Consider the following 24,382-nt stretch of genomic DNA (forward strand, 5'->3'; position numbering starts at 1 on the left):
TCTCCTGTGATAATCAGTGGTCCCAAAGATCACATTAAATCGGAGCCCTTGTTAACGTGAAGGAGGACAACTATAAACTGTCAAGTGACTTCAGTACTTCAGCTATATTAGCCAGTGAGAAAGAGATTATTTTTAATGTCTCCATTCTGTATAAATAACCATAAAATACCTGCTGAGAATACCAGGTCATAAGTAGAGACCATAACCTGAACTTTGCCAAAGTAAATAGCCAGTGCATATAGAAAGTTATTCAGGACACTCTCCAGTCTGCAGTGGTAGATATTTTCCAGACACAAAGAACACAATGGAAAGCAACATCATAAATATTGCAAGAATCAGTTTATTCATAAACAAAGCACTGATACAACCAGAAAAATCCAATTTATCAATGTGAATAGGGAGAAGTAGGCAGGGATAGAATCATATTTCTCTTTTCAATGTGCGTAAATTATACAAACCACAAAACTTGTATTAAAACCTGAAAAACCACAAACTTAAATTAGATCACTGAGAAATGGCCTCAATTCAACACACACACACACACACACACACACACACTTTTCATGTTTATAGATATTTGCCTTGATATTCTCAAAGCTTCTAGGGAATGTTGAATCAAATGATGACAGACTTACCACTACTCCTCTCTTCCACACGTAGACAAAGAAGCACCTGTCAGATGTGAAGTCCTCCTATTTTTCTCTCCCTCTAACCAGGAAGGCCAGGCTTTTGCCTTTTTGTCTCTCTCTCTCTCTCTCTCTCTCATTGTGCTATAAGAAAGTACCTTCAATACTTTGCCTGGAAATCCCCTTAATTAGATGGCCCAGTTCACTAGGTATGTTTATACTTTCTACATTACCTCATATGACTCTGCCACGACATAATGATCCCCTCTGTGTCCAGTTTCCAAATACATTTGCTTCAATTTTCTTTAAGCCTTCATTGGCAACCTTCTTAAAGGCCATCAGGTTTCTACTAATAATCTCTTCAGGACACCTTAGGCTTTCATTTACTTTCAAAATCCTTCCAGTTTCTGCCCACCTCCAGGTCCCAAAGTCTCTCCCGCATTTTTAAGTTTTGTTATGACGGCACTCTACTCTTAGGTACCAAAATATATAATAGTTATTTAATGCTGCATGACAAGTGATTCAAAACTTAGTAACTTAAAATAACAATCAACATTTATTATCTCACACAACTGCCATGAGTCAGGAAATTGGAAATGGCTTAGCTAGGTGGTTCTGGCTCAGAGTCTCTCATGAGGTTGCAGTCCAAATATCGGATGGAGCCGCAGTCATCTGAAAGCTTAGCTGTGACTGGAGGATTTACTTCAAAGTTCACTCAGTTACGTGGCTGATAATTTGGTGCTCATTGTTGGCCAGAGGCCTTGGCTCTTCACCATGTGGACCTCTCTATACAACTGCTTGAGAGTCTCATGTTCAGAGACGGATTTACTCTCCTGTTTAAAACAATTAAAAAATAAGACAAAATACATGAAACAACAGTTTTCAGACACTGGACATCAGGCAATGCAACACAGTGATCCCTGAGACAAGGAAAGCAAATGAAGTAAACCCTATAATTGCCCAGCTTCCTCCACGAAGAGTTTCCAGGCATAACACAGGGGAAAGGAGCCCAGGAGAAGTCTGGGGATCACCTGGAGTTGAAGAGACAGAGCTGGGAGTCCAGGGAGGCCAAGGCAGCTAGAATTCATGAGCAGAGGGCCAGAGGAGAGAGGCTGATGGGATTCGAGATATGCTACCCCAAAATGTGACACCTTGGCATATTGTATATTTTAAGCTGAAGGAGTTCGAGAAAACAGCAGAAACAGGAATGTCACTCTGACCTTCCCCCAGCCATTCTCTCCTGAAACAGGTCAGAAAACCCTCATGTGGGAGGTACCTCATGTGGGAGGTACCTTCCCTAGACCTGAAGGAAAAAGGTATCTTTATCTCTTAAGAAAAAGGGACACAGAGAAGAATCTTAATGAACATGCCTTGCTAAATTTCACCAGTTTACTCCAATTACCTCATACTCCTTAATTTAACATATTCCTCCCTGACTGTCCACTCTTCATCAAACCTAGCATAAAGGTACAAAAATTTCTGTTTCTTTAGCTCTTCATTTCTTTATTAAGGCTCCCATGTTATGTAAAACTTATTAAATAAATGTGTATGTTTTTCTCCTGTTAATCTGTCTGTCAGTGTAGTTTTAGACTCAGCCAGGGGTGCTACGAGAGTCAAGGACAACTTTTTCCTCACTTACGGGAGCCACATAGAGAAGTACTCCCTCAAATCTTCAGCTGAGCTCTGATCAGCACATGTGTATGAGGAAACTACCTGAGGTCAGTGAAAAAATGACCAGAAAAGAGCAGAGGAAGCACTCCTCAGAGCTCCCACAGGGCGAGAAAATGATCGGGTTTCCACCCAGAGGAGTGCTCAAAAGGCCTCAGTGTGGGGCCAAATGAGCCTCAGGCTCAGGGCTGCTCCGGTCCTGCTCAACAAAAGCTAAAAGCAAGCCTCAAAATTAAACTGCTCCAAATAACTCTACCCCAAAATAATGTCCAGGAATACTAATAGAAAATAAGAAGTACCCAGCACTCAATGGGTGAAATTCACGATTTCTAGCATCCGGTAAAAAGAACCAGACATGCAAAGATGCAGGAATATAGTACCAATAATAAAGAGATCAATCAGTAGAAAGACTCAGTAAGACACAGATGATAGAATTAATACACAAAGACATTCAAACATATATTCTATATGTTACATATTCAAGGACAGAAAAAACTAAGTACATTAAGTAGAGAAATAAAAGATATTAAAAATTAATCTTTAAGAGATGAAATACAATGTCTTAAGCAAAAAAAATATATTGGTTAGGATTAATAGCAGATTAGGCACTGCCAAAGAAAACACTAGTAAACTTGAGGCATAACTATAGAAACTATTCAAAATGAACCACTGAGGAAAAAAAGCCTGAAAAAAAAAATTGGAACAGCACACTGATAAGCTACAGAACAATTTCAAGTGGACTGATATATGTGTAATTGAAGTTTTTAAAGACCCTCAAATTCTTGGGTCTCAGTTTTCCACATTTAAAAATGGAAGAAAAATTGGAGTTTAAAATATCTGTAGGATTTTTCAGCCCAAAAGGTTTATAATTTTATGCAATTTCTTTCTCAAAAAATCACCAATGACCCTTTTAATTGTTACACATAGTATTCGTTAGTTTTTGCTCATTTCCCTTTGCCTCTGCAGCATTTGGCATTCTTGATCACATTTTCTTCTTTCTCTTGATTTCTGTGAAAGGTTGTTAATTCCTTAAGAGTAAACACTTAAGAACATTGCATATGGTTGTACAGAATGGGCGTCGCCCAATCTAACACATCCAAAGGGCTCTGCTTCAATCAAACACATCATAACTATGTGTTTATCATAAAACTTTTCCACCGATGACAGTAAACTATCTTGTCCAAAAAATATCACTATATTATGACATTTTTTTAAGAAGACAACCTTTTCTAATTCACACAAAGGCTCTTATAGGCTGTCCCTAGCACTGGCAGCAATGCCAGCGTTGTTAGGAACAGAATGAGGCAGTCTGAACCGAGCTATTAAAACTTGAGACTTCGCTGTCACCTTTGACTATTTCCTTTCCTCAACAAATGATCAGCATGTATTTAACTAACTTTTTTTTCCAGCATTCACTCTTTTTTAAATAAGAGAGAGAGAGAAAGTTCATACAAGCCATTAATTCTGCCCTCCGCTCCATTCTCCAGCCAGATATTTGCCAGTCTCCCTACCTTCAGTCTCATCCTCCACTAATATGTCTTATACACCACTGCCAGTTATATCTTCCCAAGACACAGACATGATCATCGTTTGTTTTCTTGACAACATCCAATTATTTCTGAATAAAGTATAAGACTCACCTATGTTCTGGCCCCAGTCTACTTTTCCAGCTTTATCTCATGCTTACTCAGTGTTACACACTTATTGGGTGGGGGAGAGGATAGAATGACATGGCAAAAAACATTATTATTGGCTACAATATAAATGTTTACGCTATGTCAGTAGTCCAAGTGAACATAGTTTTGTTTAATTCATTTTAACATTTAATTGAGTAAAATAAAAGTGAAAGCTGTATCCTTTTATTTGGGGCCTTTAGATAATTTCATAAGGATTTACAAAGTTTCCAGAATTTCAGTTGAGGCATACTCTAAGTGTAAGGCAAAGCAAAGTATTCTTCCTCATCTTGGAATGATTTATTACTTGGAAGCCAAATAAAAACACTCATTACTCCCTCCCTATTATTCACATATGAATGTGACATGCTGAGGGATGCCTCATCACTTAGTCATTCACAAATTTTACGACATTTAGTTCAAAAATAGATAACTCATAAAAATTCTCTCCCTGTTTATTGTTTCTGGTCATTATCAACTGACTGCCGTTTTTAGTTTTCATATAAATTTTCCTTTTGTCAATTTTCTAAATGTATCAGCCTTTCACTTGTGACATAAAATGAGTAAGCATCAAAGAGCTAAACTGAGGACCCGTTCTTTCCCCACTTAGAAGGTGGCTAAATCTAGAATTTTTAAATGAAACATATTTCCTTTTATTTTCATATTTTAGAAGCATAGGATAGACATAATGAATAAAAAAAAATAAGAAAATGACATTTGAGAAACAGGAGGAAAAGTAAAGAGCACTTCTTATGAACTAGTGACTTTACAATTCTTACACTAGCATAGGTAGGCTGGGATTAGTGGCTAATCTAGTTGCAGTCACATGGTCTTTAACCAAATCTTCGGTTCTATGTACAGAATGATGGTCCTTGGGACCAAGAGTAATCCTATTTCCTCTACGTTTTTTTTCTTTATAATTGAGTGTTCTTCCTCTGCCAGTGTTTTGAAGTACCACAATCCAGAGTAACTAAATGTCTACATGCCAATTAATTGCCCAGCTTCCCCTTCTTTGTAATGTGGGTGTGTCTTACTCTGTTTAGCAACTATATTTCTTTAAACTGTGTATATCAAATTTTTATAAACTTAGTCATAGCATAAATATACTGTCAGGTCACTGTTTAAAGAAAATCTTTGTTGAATGTGATTATAAGATAAAAATCCTAAGAGCCACGTCTTAATTTTTCTCCTATAAAATCTGGTTTCCACTCACTGAGTTGCATAAAATGGGATGTGTCAAAAAACATTTTTGGTCTTTGAAGTAAAAAAGCATTCCAAATCTACTTTTACCTCATTGTTGTTGTGTTGTTTAATCGAGACATTTTGAATGTTGTTATTCTTTGGATATCTAAGTTTTAGCTCACTGTAGATGGTTATGAAAGGAGATTTGACCTTCAACATAGGCTCATTGAGTTTTCTTGGTATCGGCCTGAAGTATTCTCACTTTAGTCAAGTTCACAGAGCTCTCTCATTTATAAGTCATATTATTTTAAAACCACTGACAGTTTCACCAATTTTATCATAGTTTTTGAATGTAGAGTTTAGTTTAGGCTTTCTTTCACTTCACTGAAACCACCTGGTTCTAGAAACAACTAAACAAAGATGTTTACATTGGATAGCACTAAGGAGATCACATGTCAGGGTCAAATTTTGTTTGTTGTATTTTCATTCTTTTAGGATTTCTGGCTAGTGAAGTGTCCTGGAACTAAAGAATACACTCTCAAACTGATGTGGCAGGGACAAGGTGGGAGGGGAAGGAAAACAATACCCTATTTAATTTATTTAAATATCAAAGTCCCAAATAAAAAAGAAAATACTCTATAATAACCACTTGATGTCACTGCTGTAGCTCATCTCCAGCTTTGGAAAAGAAAAGAAGTTGGCTCTTTCCTAAGTCACCAGAAAAGAAAAATGAGAGGAATACAGTTCTAATATTTTTTTATGGACTTTTTTAAAAGGTAATGATTGTTTCTGTTTTAAATTGGGTTATTCCACTATGTTTCTTTTTTGGCTCTGCAAATATAAAGGAATTATGTGAAGGGACTGAGCAGATACTACCAGACAAAGCAAGTATTTTATTCCCGTGTCTGCAGTTCTCAACCATAGCTGTGTATCAAAATCTATCTGGAGATCTTTTTAAAAACATAGATCACTGGACTCTAACCAAGAACTACAGAATCAGAATCTCTGGGGCGGGGCATAGGCGTTTATGTTTTTGTACATTTTTCAAAGTGATTCTGAGTATCAGTAAAGTTTGGAAATCTGTTCCACTTTGCCCTACACCTCTCCTAAATTATACTATTAGAGAATGTAAAGTGACCTGATATTCTATAAAAATGAATAATTTTACAGTTTCACATCCTCATATGCCATTCAAAATGAACTTTTTGGATGCACTTTAACCTTTTTAACCTTTCTTTCTTTTGTCTCCTTTCCTTCATAGCACTTCTGTATTTTTCTCTTCTTCAAATATTACATAGTATACACTCCCATAATAGCAATAATTATATGTTTTGCTTTACTTATATATCTATTTTTCAACCGAAGGAAAGCTGAGCTAGTTCTACCTCCCTTTGCTGCTTGGTCTTCCCTTTTATGACTAGCACTATCTTAGTTCCAGAATTCTTCCCGATAATAAAAATAAACTCCTTTATTAAATTAACACAAAGTTATATGTCAAATATACATCCCTTTACTGGCCAGTTACATGACTGATCCTATATGTTAGTTTATATACATACATACATTCTCTGATAAAAACCTATGTGAATAGTGCCATTAATGTATCTTTACAAATAAAAAAATTGAAATCAGAATATTGCCTCCTCCACCCACACACCGTATTCTTAAAGTCAGAAATCCTAACACAAATACCTTTTCAGGCATTTGCTCTCTCCTTTAGATGCTACTTTGTCTTATTACAAGTATGATCACCATTCTACTGACCAATTTATTAAATGTCCAATGTGCAGAATTCAAGAAAAAATTAGACTACAAGTTAAATATAAAGAACCCTACATAATGACATAATAGGCAGTCTTTTTGATGAGTCATATTATTTCTGGTTATCAGGGAAGAGAGGCCAATGGCAAACCCCAGAACCGAGAGCCAATGGCTCTGTCATGATCCAATACGCTTAGGACATTTCCCAAAATTCTGCCAAGTGGGGGACAGAAGAATCTATACCTTGGGAGAAAACCCCATGTGTGGCCCCACCTGTCTGTCTGCTTTTGTTCCTTCTACAGCATGCAGTGCAGTTCAGCTCTTCTGTAAGAAATGTCAACAGTCTCAAGTCTCTCATTTGCTTTGAAATTTCAAAGGAGATTTGTAACCAAATACAGACCCACCGAACCAACCATTTATGTAAGAAATACTGATTTAATTTTAGCATACTGCCTAATTCTGCTTTTTTCCTGACACAACAACTGGGAAGAGTTCCAAAGCAAAAATTGCTTAGCTAAGTCTGAGACTAGCCAAAATAATGATTATACTAGCACCAGATACTTGAAACACTGCCAACAGAAAAGAAAACAGATACCATTCATTTTGCTTGCTTCCATAAAATTGTAAAAGAAATTCCGAATCCATGTCCAGGGCTAAGTCCTATATCTAGTGATCATCGAGCTCTGATTTTTTTTAATTAAGGTGAAGTTCACATAACATACAATTAACCAATTTAAAACGGACAATTCAGTGGCATAAATTACATTCACAATGTTATATAACCACCACTTCTATCTACTTTCAAAACATTTCCATCACCCCAAAGGAAACCCGTACCCACCAAGCAGTTACTCCCCATTCCTCTTTCTCCCAGTCCCTGGCAGCCACCAATCTGCTTTCTGTTTCTATAAATTTATCTATTCAAGATAGTTCATATAGATGTAATCATACAATATGTGACCCTTTGTGCCTGACTTATTTCACTTAGTGTAATGTTTTCAAGGTCCATCCATGTTATATTATATTATATAATCACCTTTTGGCCGATTTGAATAGTGTTTCTGTTATGGCGCGAATGATTTTGAGACCCACGGAGCCAATTGAGATTAATTATGAGCCTTTATTAGCCGGCTGGCGACTGACTCTCTACCATGCAGGGCTAGAGGAGATCAGCCCCGAGCTTTCAGAGCAGGCAGCTCATAAAGCTCAAGACCATATCCTGGTGGTCCCCTGAACAAGCCAGCAGATTACAGAAGTGGAAGTTGGCTTTTAGCATATCTTTGCCCAGAACAATACCCTTAATTAACAAGTAAATGGATTACAGAAGCAGACATTGGCCATCTACATATTTTATACAATACACTTCCTAAACCACACACAAGCAAGTAGGACAACTTCTGATATCTAAAGATATTTCTTCCCTGTAGCTGACTTAGCTAGTTTGCTCACTTGAAAATTTTCCACCCTTAACATTCTCCACTGGTTTTCAGGGGAATTCAAACCATTGAATCTTCAACCTGGAGTGGCCGGTAGTGAGTTCTGAGAACCATGAGTTTTACTGCCCATACCCGCTTTCTGACACAGGCAGTTATCCAATTAATTACACGGGGCCCAGACAAAAGGCCCAGGAAGACTAGAATAAGGGGGCCTGTAATGGCTGTTAGGAGAGTTGTTAACTAAGGGGTGTTATTAAAAAAGTCCTTCATACCAAGATTCTCCGCACTTAAGTCGTTCTTCTCTGTCTTTAACCTTCTGTCTTATTAGTGCTAAGCCGTCTCGTATAATTCCAGAATGGTTAGCATCAAAACAGCAAGTTTCACCTAGTGCTATGCAAAGACCTCCTTGTTTTAGGAACAGAAGGTTTAGTCCTCTTCTGTTCTGCAGGACTGCTTCAGCCGAAGAGTAAAGAGAGGTCTTAAGGTGATTGATAGATTTTTCAAGAGTTGATAGGTCTTCATTTATTTGTTGGCTTAAGGCCTTATATTTGGAATTTCCAGTAACAAGGGCTGCCGTTCCTGCTGCAGTACATCCTGCTACTCCTATTCCTATTAAAAGGGGAACTAAAATAGGACCGCTTTTTACTCTAGCTCCTAGATATTGGAAGTGTTTTCGCCCCCCCTCACCAGAGTAAAAGTAGACCTGAGGAATGACATGAACTAGGACACAAAATCCAGCATTTTCTCTCCAGTAGTTAAGGTTGATGAGGATTCCCTCTTACATTATTAATAGCAATTAATCAAATTATAATTAAACCCGCGAGAGTCTTATCTTGAGAGGGTCTCCTGTTGGGCGAACGCATCATTTCTCAGTCTCTTGTGGTGGTTGAGCAGCCTTGCTGCGGGTGTGATGAATTCAATGACGTCTCCCAGCAACCTTGACCTTGGTGGGAGGGGTGAGGATGACAGGAAAGGGTACGTCCCAGCGGGGCTCAAGGGCGGCTGGCTGTGTCTTCTTTACCTAAATCCAGTCACCAGGGGAGTGGCTATGAAGTTTAAGTGACTGTCCAAGGCTCTCCAGGGTGGCAGAGATTAAGTGTTGAATCTGCTTCCTTGCTAAGTGTAGTGCCTGTAAGGACTTAAGTAGTGAGAAATTGTGAATTTCAGTTGCCTCTTCTACCCCTATCTTGGGTAGAAGAGGTGGCGGTCTCCCAAACATGATTTCATATGGGTGAGGCCTTGGAGGTAAGGGGTACATCTCACCCTAAGAAGGGAAAAGGGGAGGAGGCTCACCCAGTTCTCACCAGTTTCAAGTTTAGACTTGGTTAAAGCTTCTTTTAAAGTCCTGTTCATTCTTTCTACCTGGCCTGAACTCTGAGGTCTATATATACAGTTTCCAATTAATACCTAATATTTTGGCTAAGGTTTGACTTGTTTTGGCGATGAACGCTGGGCCATTGTCGGACCCCAGTGCTAATGGCAAGCCGAATCGGCATACTATTTCTGATACTAATTTCTTAGCTACTACCTGAGCAGTTTCTCTCTCAGTTACGAAGGCTTCAGTCCATCCTGAGTAGGTGTCGATGAACACGAGTAGATACTTAAATCCAAAAGTTCCAGGGCTTACTTCTGTAAAGTCTAATTCCCAATGTTCTCTCGGGGCTTGGCCCCTGAGTCTTGATCCAATTTGCACTTCAACAGGAGGCCCAGGGTTAACTTGGGTGCAAATATGACATCTTGTTGTTACCTCTTTGGCAGTTTTGTGTAGCCCTGGGATATAATAGTCTCTTTTCAAAAGTTCAATTAACTTTGTCCCTCCTAGGTGGGTGCTCTGATGGACTAGTGAGACTAGTTCTCGACCTAGGGCACCCGGTACTAGGGCGCGTACATCTGGGAGGTGGATCCACCCAGTGGCTCCTTTTACCCCCTTTAGCTTACTGCTTAATTCAAGTTCCCCCGGGGTATAGATGGGTGAGTCTGAGAGTGTCCTGGGGGGGCAGAACTGGAAGAATGTCAATAGGCCCCACTGGTTTTCAGGCGCCTTCCTTTGCGATTAGGTCGGCAAAGGCATTGCCCCGGGCCACCTCAGACTCAGTTCTCTGGTGACCTGGACAGTGTATGATAGCTACTTTCTTAGGCAGCCAGATGGCTTCTAGGAGAGCTAGGATCTCTTTTCTGTTCCTGATTTCCTTCCCCCCTGAGGTGAGAAATCCTCTCTCCTTATAGAGTGCCCCATGAATATGTGCAGTAGCAAAGGCATACCTGCTGTCTATATAGATGTTAACTGTCTTCTCCTTACCCCATTGGAGTGCTTGGGTCTCAGGGATGAGTTCGGCTCGCTGAGTTGATGTTCCGTGGGTCAAGGCCTGAGCCCAGATGACAGTCCCTCCGGTAACTAGTGCCGCCCCAACATACCTGACTCCCTCTGCGACGAAGCTGCTTCCATCGGTGTACAGTGTGGCATCCGGTTGTGGCCACAGGACGTCAGTCAGGTCCGGCCTGAGGCAGGTGATATTATCCAAAAGCTCGAGACAATCATGTGATGGCTGTTGAGGGTCATCATCAGGCAAAAGGGTGGCTGGGTTAAGAACAGAGGTTTTCAAGAATTGTACTTGTGGGGGTTTAAGGAGAAGAACCTGGTATTGAGTGATCCATGCATTTGAAATCCAACGATCAGGGGGGCTACAGAGCATGGTTTCCCCTGCATGGGGGGCTATAATCTGGATAGTCTGCCCTAAAGTCAACCTCAGTGCTTCTTTGGTGAGGATGGCCGTGGCCGCAGTGGCCCGCAAGCGATTAGGCCACCCTGCTGCAACACAGTCCAGTCTTTTGGAGAGGTATGCAATGGGTCTCTTCCAGGGTCCTTTCTTCTTACAGTATGCACATTGGTCCTTCTCTAAGTTACTCTGAGCCCGGTCTGCCTTTCCCTCGGGGCGTTGGGTTGGCCCTCGGCCCCAGCCCAGTCCCATCCCGGCCAGATAGGCCCCGTGACTTATCCTGTCCAACATAACCTTCTGGACATCAACTCTGTTGTTGAACACTTTCTGGGCAATCTCGAGAACCTTAGATAAGTTCTCTCCCTCAAATCCTTCTAGTTTTTGCAATTTCTTTCTGATATCTGGGGCCGACTAACTAACAGAGGCTAGATTAATGGCTCACCGATTATTTGGGTCCTCCGGGTCAATGGGAGTATACAGTCTATAAGATTCTAGTAACCTCTCTAAAAATGCTGCTGGTGACTCATCTTTAGTCTGAATAACCTCACTTACTTTGGATAAATTAACTAGTCAGCGAGCCGCTGCCCGGAGACTTTGGAGTAACAACTGGCGATACCTCAGGAGAGCCTCCTTACCTTGATCTGTGTTGGGGTTCCAGTCGGGTCGGGTGCTGGGAAATACAAGTTGTACCCATGTGGGGTCAGTGGTGGGCTGCCCAGTGGGGTCTGAGACTCCCCTTGCAGCTTCCCTTAGAATGCATTCCTTCTCTGTAGTGAACAAAACCTCTAAAAGTTGCTGGGTGAAAAAGATGGATTCTAAAAGGGAGGTCAAGCCTTGGGGTTTTTCTGAGAAGGACGGAGTTTGCAATTTCCAATTACGCAGATCACTAGTTGAAAAGGGGACATACACTATGAAAGAGGTCTGGGTGTCTCCCCCAGGTGGGGCTATCTGTCGGAGAGGCGCCAGGACAGCTGCAGGTTGCGACGAATCGGGGATGGGGTCAGGATCCTGTGGAGGGTAGTAAACAGCCCCCGTTTGAGTATGTGGTAGGCTCTGAAGAGGGGCTGCCTCCCGAGAATCAGGAGGCCTAAAGGGGTTACCAGGAGAGCAATAGGGATGGGGATTGAGGATCTCTGGATCCTCCGGAGGTGATTGTAGAATAGGTTCAAGGGGTTTCTGAGGTGTCGGAGTGCTCCTTGGCTCCGTCAGAAGAACCGTATGAGAGGCAGGCACCGGCAGAGAGTCAGCCACCGGAGAGTCTGACTTACTCTGACAATTTTTCAGATACTTAGGAGCATCAAACACAATGTCTATCCAAACATCTATGTATGGGGCCTGATCAGGGTAACCAGGATTCCCATAAACAACACTTCTGACTCTGAATGCAGTCTGCAAATCAAAGGAACCCTCAGATGGCCATCCAACTCCGAAGGCCGCCAGTCTTCTTGGCAGAGCCTCTGGAGATCGAACATAATGACTGACGACCCGTAACCTCAGGCCCATTGCCTGAAATCCTTAAAATTGTCCACAAGGCACCACAAGGGAGTGGGCTTAGAAGAAGCCTGTCCCATGGCGGCGGGGATGGACATGAATGAGAATAAAAGTCCTGTGAAAGGTAAGAATGTTAGACAAGGTCCACTCGGGTGGTGCTGTAGCAGCAAGAAACCCTGCAAAAAGAAGAATTAATAAACTAAAAAGAATAACAAGAAAAATCACAAGAGATATTCAGAAACCAGAACGATCAGACAATGAGACAAACTTGACGGAGGACCAAGGCAATAGGAGGGTAACAGTACATTCGACTGGTCCGGACAACATACATAATACAGACAGACAAAACGGACTATAGGTAACACAAAACGCTAGCGTATCAGAAACCGAAACCGAAACAGGTACTGGGTCAGGGTCTGACGTCTCAGACCTGACCATACTAGAGAAGTTGTGCTGCGTCCAGCCTTCCACGAGTTCTCAGGGCCCACAGACAGAAACAGGTCTAAGAGGACTCTTAGACTAACTCACCGGTGAGACAGGAACAGAAGGCTCGCGTCCAATTTTCAGGAATATTTGTCCACCGGTCTCTCTGATCTAGGGCCGCCCGATGTCCGGGGCTGAGGAACGTCTCGGGGCTGAGGAACGCCCGGAACGACCAGGGTCGTGGGTCTCAGAGAAAACTCCCCTTCTCTCTCTGGGGAAAATCTCGCTGGGGCCTCCAAATGTTATGGCGCAAACGATTCTGAGACCCACGGAGCCAATTGAGATTAATTATGAGCCTTTATTAGCCGGGCGGCGACTGACTCTCTACCACGCAGGGCTAGAGAGTGACACTTTTTGTAGCACATCTCTTGTCATCAGCCTCCAATGAGATTTTTAAAAAAACAACTATAGGAGTAGATAGAACAACTTCAACTAAACCAGAAGTTCTCAAACATATTGGTCTCCATAACTCTTTATGTTCTCAAACATTTTTAAAGAATCCAAAGAGTTTTTGATTGTGCGAGTCATATCTATCAATATTTATTGTATTAAAAATTAAAACAGAATTTTTAAAAACAATGGAGCCATTATATATTAATGCAAATAACATATTTTGGAAAGGTAACTTTTTTTTTCAAAATGAAAATATTTAGTGACAAGAGTAGAATTTTTGTATATTTGCAACAAATGTTAAGACAGCTAGATTTTCATTCCTGCCTCTACATTCAATTTGTTGTAGTAAGTTGTTTTACTAAAGTACAGGAAGAAAATCCAGCCTCACACAGATATGCAGTTGGAATGGGTGGAGTGGTTCAATAGCCTTTTCAGATATTTATGAGCATTTTCTTTGATACTACATGAAAACTTAAGAAATGGTAGAAACTTAAAGGTTAGTTGTGATGTGGAATCTGAAATTATATTAATGAATTTTTCTTATTCGGTTACATTAAAATCCATTTGTCTATTTAGCACTTTGAATAACTTTCATCCATGCATGATTGTAACATTATAAGTGTTGGCTCACTGAGTTATGTATCTCTTGCAAATGTTGATACACGTCTCTTTATACAGTAACAAAAAAATCATATTCGTTAATATAACCATCAATCTCATCAGAAAAGTATGGGAAATTTTCAAGGCCATGATGGTGGCAGATATATATTTTCTAAAATTCTAATTTTCACTTAGATCCTTGAATCTTGTCATTTGCAACAAATACTTATAGTTGGCGTATTTTATTATTAAAAAAAAAAAATACCTGCCAGTTACCCAAGTCTGAATAATAATATTTTGTCAGTCCTTACAAGTGACAAATATCTCATGAAAAAGATGCTAGTTTCACTCACAATCCAAACAGTTGCAAAAATGCTCTCTCAAAACAACCCTCATACTTCTGTATGCAGCAGAATTTTTTTATGTGTTTCCAAATGCATCACACAGAATTTTTTAAAGGCATATACTCAAAGATCAAGATTTAATAAAATTAGTAATTCTTATTGTTCCATCAAAGATATTCCTAAATGAAAGCAGATTTTCTTTTTACTGCAAGTGTGTGGCAGTGAAGAATATAAGGCCTACTAGTGCAGTGCAGGACCACTGCCTGGCCGGCAGTTTTCCCCATCACTGTTTTTCCATCATCAGGGCAAATATTCAACATAGTGAAAAAGGCAAAGTTTCAGCAGTATTATTATGAAAATAGTTTTACTTTGTAAAACTCTCTGAAAAGGTCTAAGGGAACCTAAGGATCTGTAAACTGCTTTAAACTTAGAAGCTACTGAGAGAAAAGTTATACAGGAATAGCTTTTTAAGGGCAGGATTAAAATTTTGGGATCCCCAAGTAAATCAATTAAAAGTGTCGCAATAGTTGCTTGTGTTAAGAGCTGAAGAAGACAGAGAAAAGAAAAGCAACAGTCTGAACCTCCTAAACAACCACACTCTTAGGGAGTCTTTTGAATGGTGCTAAACCTCTCTCCTATACAACAAATGCTACCATTTCTTTCTCTGGCTAAGAAAACTCCTGCTCTCGAGCTCCGAATTTGCCTTATGATCCTCTTAACCCTTGTACCACTATTGTGGAATCTTAGTTTATCAACTCATCTCCACTTTCTTTTCCCTTCCAGGCCATTTCAGAGACTATAAGTAAGTAGATCAGTTTCTCAGATTCATACCTCAGAGCACTGTCTCTCCCCCAGAACTTTCTATGACTCTGCACTAATTGCAATTTTCTCATAGGGTCCTCAGAGATATTTTTCCCTTTAAAAATTATCCACACATTACTAAAGTTTGAGAAATGCTGTTATATAAAGTACAAAACCTACTCTTAACATTCGAGGCCTTGGAGTTTGGACCTCAACTAAATTTCTTGCATTATGGCCCATTAATTTTTTTTTACCTGTGGTTCTCAATCCTGGCTGTTCATCTGAATTACACTGAAAGTGTTTTCAAACTACAGATTCTAGACACCACCCCTGAGATTCTGTCTTAACTGGTCTGCAATAGAGCCCAGGAATCCGTATAATTTTTAAAGTTTCCTCTTTGATTTTAATGTTCAATTGGGTCTGGGAACAGGAGATAGAATTATCAGACTAGTTTCCTATCGGCCTTCCAACTATCACACTTTTCTTCTGCCTCTATACTTCTGCTGCCCACCTTCTAATACCCTCTAACCACTTTCCACCTAATCAAATCCTACCCACCCTAAAGATTCAGCTCAGTTAATACCCAGCCACAATTTCTACAAACATCCTCCCTGATTGCACCAAAAGGAAAGCAAGCAATCTCTTATTTCTGGGACTTCAAGAATACTGTTGATCTTTCCAATTTACCATACCACCTCCTTTATTGTTGTATTAAATAATTTTCTACATTCCATTGTTATTTAACTTTTACATATTTTTGTTTCATCTCCTTATCTAAAATCTACAATGAAAAAGACTCCAGGGCAAGAATGTGCCTTGTTCTTTCAGGTGACACCAAGCTTCTAGCTACTGTCTTACATATTTCTGGCTTTAAAACAATCTGTTTCTTTGATGACACATATCTAAAAATTCTAAAATATGCAAGATAATATTTAACATTCATGTGGCACTTTATGATTTGTAAAGAATTTTCATATGTTATTTTCCTTGTCAAGTTAATCCTATTAAATATGGTAGTATTTATTATCCCCATCTTCAAGACAGAACTAAGGCTTAGGGAAGTCTAACAACCCGACCAAGGTTAATTAACCCTTGAGTGGCAGAGTAGGGAAAATAATTCAGGTTCATCTAATTCCATAGGTTAAGCTCTTAACCATATTCTATATTTCTTTATATATCATGTATTTATTATGCATTTTTACTCCCTAATTTTTATTTTAAGTACTTTATATATGCAAGCAAACTTAAAACAGGCATTTTTATTTAAGATACTAGGCTAAGCTCCTAAAAAATGTCATTTCATTTAATTATCAAGAGCAAAAACAAATGATTCTCAGGAGTCTGGGGAGTGGGGCAAGTCAAACCCAGGAGGACAGATAAAGTCAGCCTTGCTAAGGAGAGGAAGTAAGAACTGGACCTTAAAGGACAGGTAGAAAAAAACTAGGCAGCCACTGAAAATTAGAGGGGATGAGCACCAACAGTTTAGGAGCTGATAAGAATTTTAGCTTGGCTACTTCAGAATGTTTGTGAGATAAAGGCGGCTTGGGATGGAGAGGCTGGTGGGGAAGATCTTAGAATGCCAGGATAATTAAGGCTGTCTTGATCCTTTATGCAACTGATTGTTACCAAAGTCATTTCCTCATTTAAGTACTTTCTTGGTAACGTCTTTGAAATATGATTTATTGAGTCGATAATTGCCTTTTTATTCATGGCCCCAAAGCTTAATATTTCTGCAGAAATCTAGAAGAAGTTTGAAATATTAGCAGAGTCAATCAAAATACCCAACGAATTGTTCTGAACCATTCTCTCTGAAGCTCTTACCACAGACACAATTTCAGAGGGACTTTTTCTTACCTCTTCTTTATCACAGAGCAATCACTATTTGACTTTGGTTCTATGGCCAGAATATTTCTTCAAAAAGTTTCCTGCTATCTGAGATATAAGATTTTAAGCTTAAAAAAAAGCAAACCTGACCAGGTTCTAAATTTGAACTTGTTTAGTTCAATGCAGTAGTGATATTGAGGAATTTCGATTTTACAGATTCAGAAAACTGAGGCTGTAAAGATAATAGAAGTAGGCTCAGGGATGCAAAAGTATGTGTCCTGTCTAGACCTGTTCCTGAAACCATGGAAATCCAGGGCTTCCAAAAAGGCCTTTGACCTTTAGAAGATTTAGGGTGTCACTCGGGGAAATTTGCCAGAACTCAGCTATAAGCTCCAGGTTTCAGGTTCCCGGATCTACAACAAATTGTGAAAACAGGCAATTGTTACCTTCATGTAACACATTGTTACTTAGAATATTAAGTTTAAAGACATAATAATGAAATAAAATAAGTAAATAAGCCTCAGAATCCCATCTTTCATTATAAACCATTTTTAAAAAACACTAAAACAATCTGTTACTAAAAGATTTGTCTACACATTTATAAATTCTGTTTAAAAAGAGAGAACTAAAATTAAAATGTATTTCTATTATGCATTTATTTAACAAGTCCTGCGAGCTTACTATATGTCTGGATTCTAAGAACTATGGATGAATTGGTGAACAAGAAAGTTTCTGCTTGCATAGATCTTACATTCTAGAGAAATAACACATATGAATATATATACCTCTGTAAATAAGAAAACTATTAGGCCATGGTAAGTGCTTTGTAGAGAGTGACAGGGTAGCTACTTCAGACAGGTTGGCCAGACATATTCTTTCCAATGAAGAAATATCTAAACAAAACTGAATGACAAGAAGAAGTCAATCCCATGAAGATGTGGGGAAAGCATCTTTCAGGAAGTAGAAAGAACTAACGCACAAGTATATTTTATCAAAAAAAAAAAAAAGAACACTATACCCACCACCCAAACTCACCTGGACAATTTTTAAAGTGGGGTCCATGCTACAGATCTAATACAAGAGAATAGAACACAATTGCTATGGTCTGAATGTTTGTGTCCCCGGAAAATTAATATGTTGAAACCTAATGCCCACTGTGATGGTATCAGGAGGCGGGAACTTTGGGAGGTGCTTAGGTCAAGGGAGTGGAGCCCTCATCAATGGGGATGGTGGTTTATAAAAGAAACCCCAGAGAGATCCCTCCCCCATCTGCCATGTGAGGGCAGATTGAAAAGTTGCCAGGAAATGGATCCTCACCAGACACTGAATCTGCTTGGACTTCCCAGTCTCCAGAACTTATGAAAATAAGTTTGTTGTTATTAAGCCACACGGTTAATGGTATTGTGTACAGAAACCTGAACAGACTAAGACGATAATAGAATAACATTGTAAAATAATGAGATTAGACTAACAATCATCTGTCTTTTCTGATTCACATCCTTTCTTGGCAATTGCTGTTCTTTGGACTATAACCACTATATTCCAAGTGAATAGCGTACTTTCCTTCTTACTATGGTAAAGGTATCATGTATTTTCCTATAACAAGTAAGAATGCCACAATAAGATTAAATTATGCTATTAATCACTTTTGAGTTTCAATTGCGCATTTTTATTAATTTTTAAATTATTAATAAGTACTCTCTGAATAAAATCCAAGATGGTGATTGTTCAAGCACCAATGACATCACTGAGATGGTGAACAAACTGGAATGCCCATCTACTTTTAAAGCATTAGAGGACAGACAGGGAATCCTTCACATCTTGTAAAATATGTCTGAATTAACTGCACTTGATTTGTAAAGGTATCTAAGGTTCCTCTGAATAGAGTTTAAACTCCACGGATATAATAGGCAGAGAGCTGCATGTATCCATTAACCTTGGGTAAATCAACATTGCTTTCCTATGGCTTAGTCCCCTAGCCATCAATAGGTAGTAACAAAAACACTGCCAACCTCCGAGAGATATGACAATCTAAATAATAACAATAATGATAATAGCAGTTACCATTTATTAAGCATTAAGGGTGTTAATTTGCAAAGATAGCCACAGAATCTCCTCCCATTCCTACATGTATATTCCTTGTAATAAAACTTTGTGGAAGTTGCATCTCTTTCCTGATCCTTTGACTCTGGCCTGGTCTTGCGACTTGCTTTAACCAATGGAATTTGATGACATTGAGCAAATGCCAGACCCTAGGCCTAAAAAGGCCTGTTGCTTCTGTTCTTGCTCTCTTAGAGCCCTGCTCAAGACCACCCTGTAAAGAAGCTCAAACTAGCCTACTGGAGGATGAGGACGCATGAAAAGAGAGGCTTGACCATCCTTGCTGTTCCTGCCATACCAGTGAAGGACCAGACTGATAAGATGGTTGTCTCAGACCGTCCAGCCCCAGCCAAACCCCACAAAAGAATTGTGGTCTCAGTCATAAAATCATGAGGAAGAAATCATTGTTGTTTTAAGTCCTTAAATGTTGGGATGGGTGTTTTTTGTTTTTGTTTTTTTCTGCAATTATAAATAACTGATACACTAAGTGCTTTATATTTAGTATCTAAATGAATCTTCTTAACAATCCTGTGAGGCCAATACTATTAATGACACCACATTACAAATAAAGAGCTTGAAGCTCAGTGAATTTAAGTAACTTGCCCAAGGTCGCACAGTACAGCAAAAAATCAAACCCAGCTCTGGCATCAAGCACAGATTTAGATCGCTCTATCATTCTATGGTGATGTTTGTGAGGAAAACAAGGGGCGGGGTGGGGGGGGGATTTTTAAAATCGACGTCAGATTCTTAGTATTATTTTTCTATATGGAATGTAATATCTCTGTTTTGGGAGTTTCAAGGAAACAATAGTGTGTATGGAAAAAAGTAGACAAATTAAAAATTCAGATAATTTATTTGTAAAGGAATATACACATATATCAATCAATATCTTATATTCAAATAACTTTCAAACAATTTAAAAAGTATATAATGTAATAATTTTAATGATTTAAACAATACATGAGACTGAGGTACTAGATCCTCTACAAAGTTACAAAAAAGTAAATTCTACTGAGTTTCTCTGATACCTTCATAAGGTTACAAATCAGTAAACATTATGCTCCCCTAGGCTCTCAAGTCACTTCAGAGATTGTGTTTCAGGCCAGGCCACCTCCTTCAAGATCCTTTTATTCAACTGCACCTGGGTGCTCTCAGAGGCAAACTAATTAATCAAAATACTGATGGGTGAGAGGTTACGCTTAATTAACTATTTATTGAGTACCTGCTAGTTATCTCATTACTAGATTCTTGGCAGAGACAAAGAGGTAAAGACGCATTCTCTTAAATGAAGATAGGAATGTGTGGTAGAAATCAAGCAAATTGTCACCTCCCTTAAGCTTCTCTGGCCATCGGATGAAAGATATAACAACCATTAACGTATCAGTTGTGATCGTCCACCCAGAATGCAATCATTTTAACTGATGTACGGAGCGCTTACATGCCCATGAGCCATGATTAAAGGAACTGTCTTGAAAGCCTTAGCAACTATGAACTAATTGCTCATTGCCAGCCCTCATGGTTGCCCACCTGGTTTCCACCTCCCACACCATATTTGGGGACTTTTAAAACGATTAATTTCTAGACCTTCAGACTCACAGTATATCTAGAATAGCAGACAAAACAGATGTCTGCATTAAAGAGAAACACCTTACCCCTCACTGAAAGTCCCCATCAGAGAGCGGTGTTCAATGCCTCCGTGTTCAGAACTTCCTTTTCCAGCCCTGATACACTTTCATTACAGGTGGCAGATGATAAAACTGCTACCCATTGCCTTGGCAACACATCCGTTGCTAAAAATAGAAATAAAACCTGAGGTTTACTTAGAATTTTCTATCTACCAGGTCTCTTACTAATTCAGGAAATACTTTTCAAAAGCAATAGATAATAATAACCTCAAAGAGTAACAGGAAAATATCTCATGAGAGAAGACACTCATGAAAATGTGTTAGTTTATTTTTTAAATATGAATCAAAAAGTTTTGGTGCCATTAATGTTCTTTAATGTTCGCCATTAAAATAGTATTTCTGCTCTAAAATTTATACTACATTTAGTCTTCTAGTAACTTCCTGAATTTTTTGCATGCTGAAATTTCCCATATCGGAATTTTTTTAGTTAAAGGAAATAAAATTACTCGGAAGAAGCTTTAACTGTAGATTTGAAAACGATAAAAGATTAATGCTTTAAAGCTCTAGTGTATAAATCAGATAAAAATGCAAGTGCAAAACTCAAGAATTTCTATATCGTTATTGTAAGTTCCCAGTAGAAGGAACTATAGCCTCATAATTTAGTTATCTCTTATTTACATTCCACTTCAACATTCCTATGGTTCTACTTTTTTTCTTTTATCAGATTCTGTTGGTAAATGGAAGAAAAAAGAAATAGAAAATTTTCATAACTGAGCCTAAATATTAAAAAGTAGCAGCAGATTGTAGAACAGCCAAACACCACAAAAGTATTCATAGTATTTTATATCTTGAATTTGTTGGCTAGAACCTACCTTTAGCAGTTATCTCAGGGCTTGCTCACAATTTAGGAAGTCAGCTAGGCAGCTTTCCCAGGAAACACGGCAGGACCTGCACTGTGTTGAAATAGAAATACATCTAGACTACGTTTTGGGGCACAATGCCAAAGTCTGCATACTTCCTCACCCTGTAATTAACTATTGTTGTTACAACAGGATTCTCACCTCCATTTGGACACTTTTAATGAGTTTATATGTTTATCTTATTTTCAAAGGGATTGTTCCCTTAAATCATTGAATTCTGAAAGTATTAAAAAATTATCTGTTTAGTTTGCTTCTAATTTATAAGGAATATTACATAGCTAATTTATAGAAGACCTAGAATACATAATGGTATCTATCTGACTTTCAAAGATAAGTTACCAAAAGTTTGAAAACCTAAATAATTATTCCTAATAGTTGTTGAATATCATTATATACCATGTAATATACTAAGCATTTTTGTGCATCATTCATTCATTCATTCGTTCAACATATACCTATTACCTACTATGTGTACTATTGTAGAACCTAGAGAACAACAATGAACAAAATAATATCCCTTTTTTTCATGGAGCTTATGCTTCAGTAGGGAAGCAATCAATGATTAAAAGTATAAACCATGTATAAACCATGTGTAATGAAAATAAGTGCTATAGAGAAATGTGAAGCAGAGATTCTGTGTGTGTGTGTGTGTGTGTGTGTGTGTGTGTGTCTTATTCAAATTTTATGACATAAGCAGAGACCTGAAGGAGGTGAGACAGTCCAAAATTGGATCTAAGGGGGATGTTTGTTAAAGAGCATTGAACAATTATTTATTGAGTATTTCTTATAACCACTTACCATTTAATCTTAGCAACACTCCATGACAGGTACTTTTATTGTTCCCCTTTTATAGGTACGAGAGTTTTGAGGCTTAAAAAATGTAAAGAAACTTGCATAAAGCCACACTACTTATAAAGGGCAAGCTCAGATTTAATTCAGATCTGCCTCACTCACAAGCTGTGCTTTTAACCATCTTCCTCCTATCAAATTACCCAACTACCTAACAATCTTATTTCCACATGCTCAATATTGGTACCTACCTAATAGGATAGTCAATTACAACATCATGCTTAAAAAGAAAAAAAAAATCAATTCAAGAGGAAAAGAGTAAATGAAGTTTGGCTCAATCAAATAAATAAATGGAAAAATGTCTCTCTACTCCCCAGTGAGGGATCTAGATAGAGGCAGAGCAGAACTTTTAAGTTATGGCTCTCCAGGCACACAAAAAAAAACAAAGGATGCCCTAGCTGACCCTTGGGGAAAGGTACTGAAATTGTCTTTCAAAGCAGCACTCTCAGGACTGCCAAAAAAGGAAAAGGAGAGAGGAGGAAGGAGAGGGAAAGAAACAGTTTGTTACTGGAAGTCTCTATCATCACTTCCCCTTCTGTTCACTCTTCTCCTTTCGATTGAATCTCAGCATCAGGGTTGGATGTTTTCATCTAGCTACATAACTGAGCTCTTCACAAGGTATAATCTACTTCAAGACTGGTCCTGCTGGAATGGGAGGAATTGTTTCCAATATCGACCATCTGCATGACTTCACTTAAGCACTAAATTCCACAAGGTCTTAGCCATGTGGCTGGCTGAGAAATGGTGGCAGAACTCTCTTTCACCAATTCCTTGACCAGGCTTGGGGCCTTTGATTTCCTCTTTACTCCCTGGACGTTCAGATACCTGTGCATTAAGTGTGTGTGTGTGAAGACAGAAGAGTATGCATAGGAAAACGGAAAAAGGAGAAGCTGTGTTCTCCAGCCACTCCAGATCTGCATAAGTGTTTGCAGTGATTGAGTGATTTGAGGAAAAATGAACATACAAGCCCAAGCAATCAATGGGAGATTATCTTAATACCAGGATAGATGTTTTTCCTTCTGCCTCTCAGGTCCAAAGAGGAAAATCAGGACGAGTGGCTTAGGTTGTAAACTTTAAGGTCAAGCACCTTTTCCGTTGAGCTTAGCTCTCAAGTTCTCAACTACGTGTGAAACATAATTAGTAGCACGATAAATATAACTTGTGGAAGATGCGATTGAAAATCAGAGGCCCCTTCCATGGTCCCCGTACAGAGCCTATCATAAAGAGGATTAAACAATGTTAACAGGGCTATTAAAAATTATCACGTATTAAAAGTATGCTCTTCCCTAGCGCCTCTTATTTGAGTTTCCGTGTGGGTGTGTTCGTAAAAGAGGAGTCAGTGAGCATAGAGTGTACTGGGTACAGTGTGTATTTGTAAGGGAAAACAGAAGCTCTCATTGAGAAAGAGCATATGTTTCTGAGACTGCATCTGTGCAAAAGTACATAGTCCCTGAAGTTGTACTAAGAAAAAAAAACTACCGTATTTTAAAAAGTCTTTGATTTCACACAGGTCATCTTCTTGACACATTTCCCTCCTACTGCTTCTTCTGCCTGACCAAATAGCCTTTTCTCACTCTCAGGTCCAGGAAAACCACGAAATGTTTCCAAGAGTCTAACAGAGCCTGACTAATCACTATGCATTTGGGAATCCCAGAGGCAAACCTCAGTCCAGGAAGAGAAGTGACTCTCCAGGGCGCACCTGCCCAGAGGGCGGCCCCTCCACAATCAAGCGGAAATCACGTCCTTTCCGAGGGCTGGGGCAGAGGCCCAGCAAGGCAACTGAAGTTGGGCGCGGCCCCGGCAGGCAGTATCCTGGGCGACTCCAGAGTGTGCGCGACCCCGGGAGAACCGCGCGCTCCCCTACCTCCCCGGGGACGGGTCCGACTCGC

The 24,382-nt window shown here is 39.1% G+C and overlaps 1 protein-coding gene and 1 long non-coding RNA gene across 3 annotated transcripts; both read right to left on the reverse strand.

Moving 5' to 3' along the window:
• Nucleotides 1–1,080: 1,080 nt before the first annotated feature.
• On the reverse strand, nucleotides 1,081–24,340 carry LOC120618286 (uncharacterized). Its single transcript, XR_005657212.1, has 4 exons — nucleotides 24,156–24,340; nucleotides 21,597–21,677; nucleotides 20,752–20,889; nucleotides 1,081–1,459 (listed from the first exon to the last, which is right to left on the reverse strand). It is a non-coding gene; the product is annotated as an uncharacterized LOC120618286 (long non-coding RNA).
• LOC120618285 (RE1-silencing transcription factor-like) lies at nucleotides 8,826–13,232 on the reverse strand. Of its 2 annotated transcripts, XM_039882328.1 has the most exons (3): nucleotides 11,699–13,232; nucleotides 10,762–10,924; nucleotides 8,826–9,484 (listed from the first exon to the last, which is right to left on the reverse strand). In XM_039882328.1, exons 1-3 carry the CDS (start codon nucleotides 12,564–12,566, stop codon nucleotides 9,463–9,465), a joined length of 1,053 nt encoding a protein of 350 aa, XP_039738262.1. In that variant the 5' UTR covers nucleotides 12,567–13,232; the 3' UTR covers nucleotides 8,826–9,462. The 2 variants fall into 2 exon arrangements, 1 of the variants encoding a protein (XP_039738262.1); XR_005657211.1 differs by lacking the exon at nucleotides 10,762–10,924 and having other exon boundaries at nucleotides 13,083–13,232.
• Nucleotides 24,341–24,382: the final 42 nt, after the last annotated feature.

Source organism: Pteropus medius, unplaced genomic scaffold, assembly GCF_902729225.1.
Source record: "Pteropus medius unplaced genomic scaffold, Ma_sr-lr_union100, whole genome shotgun sequence".
Lineage (NCBI taxonomy): Eukaryota > Metazoa > Chordata > Mammalia > Chiroptera > Pteropodidae > Pteropus > Pteropus medius.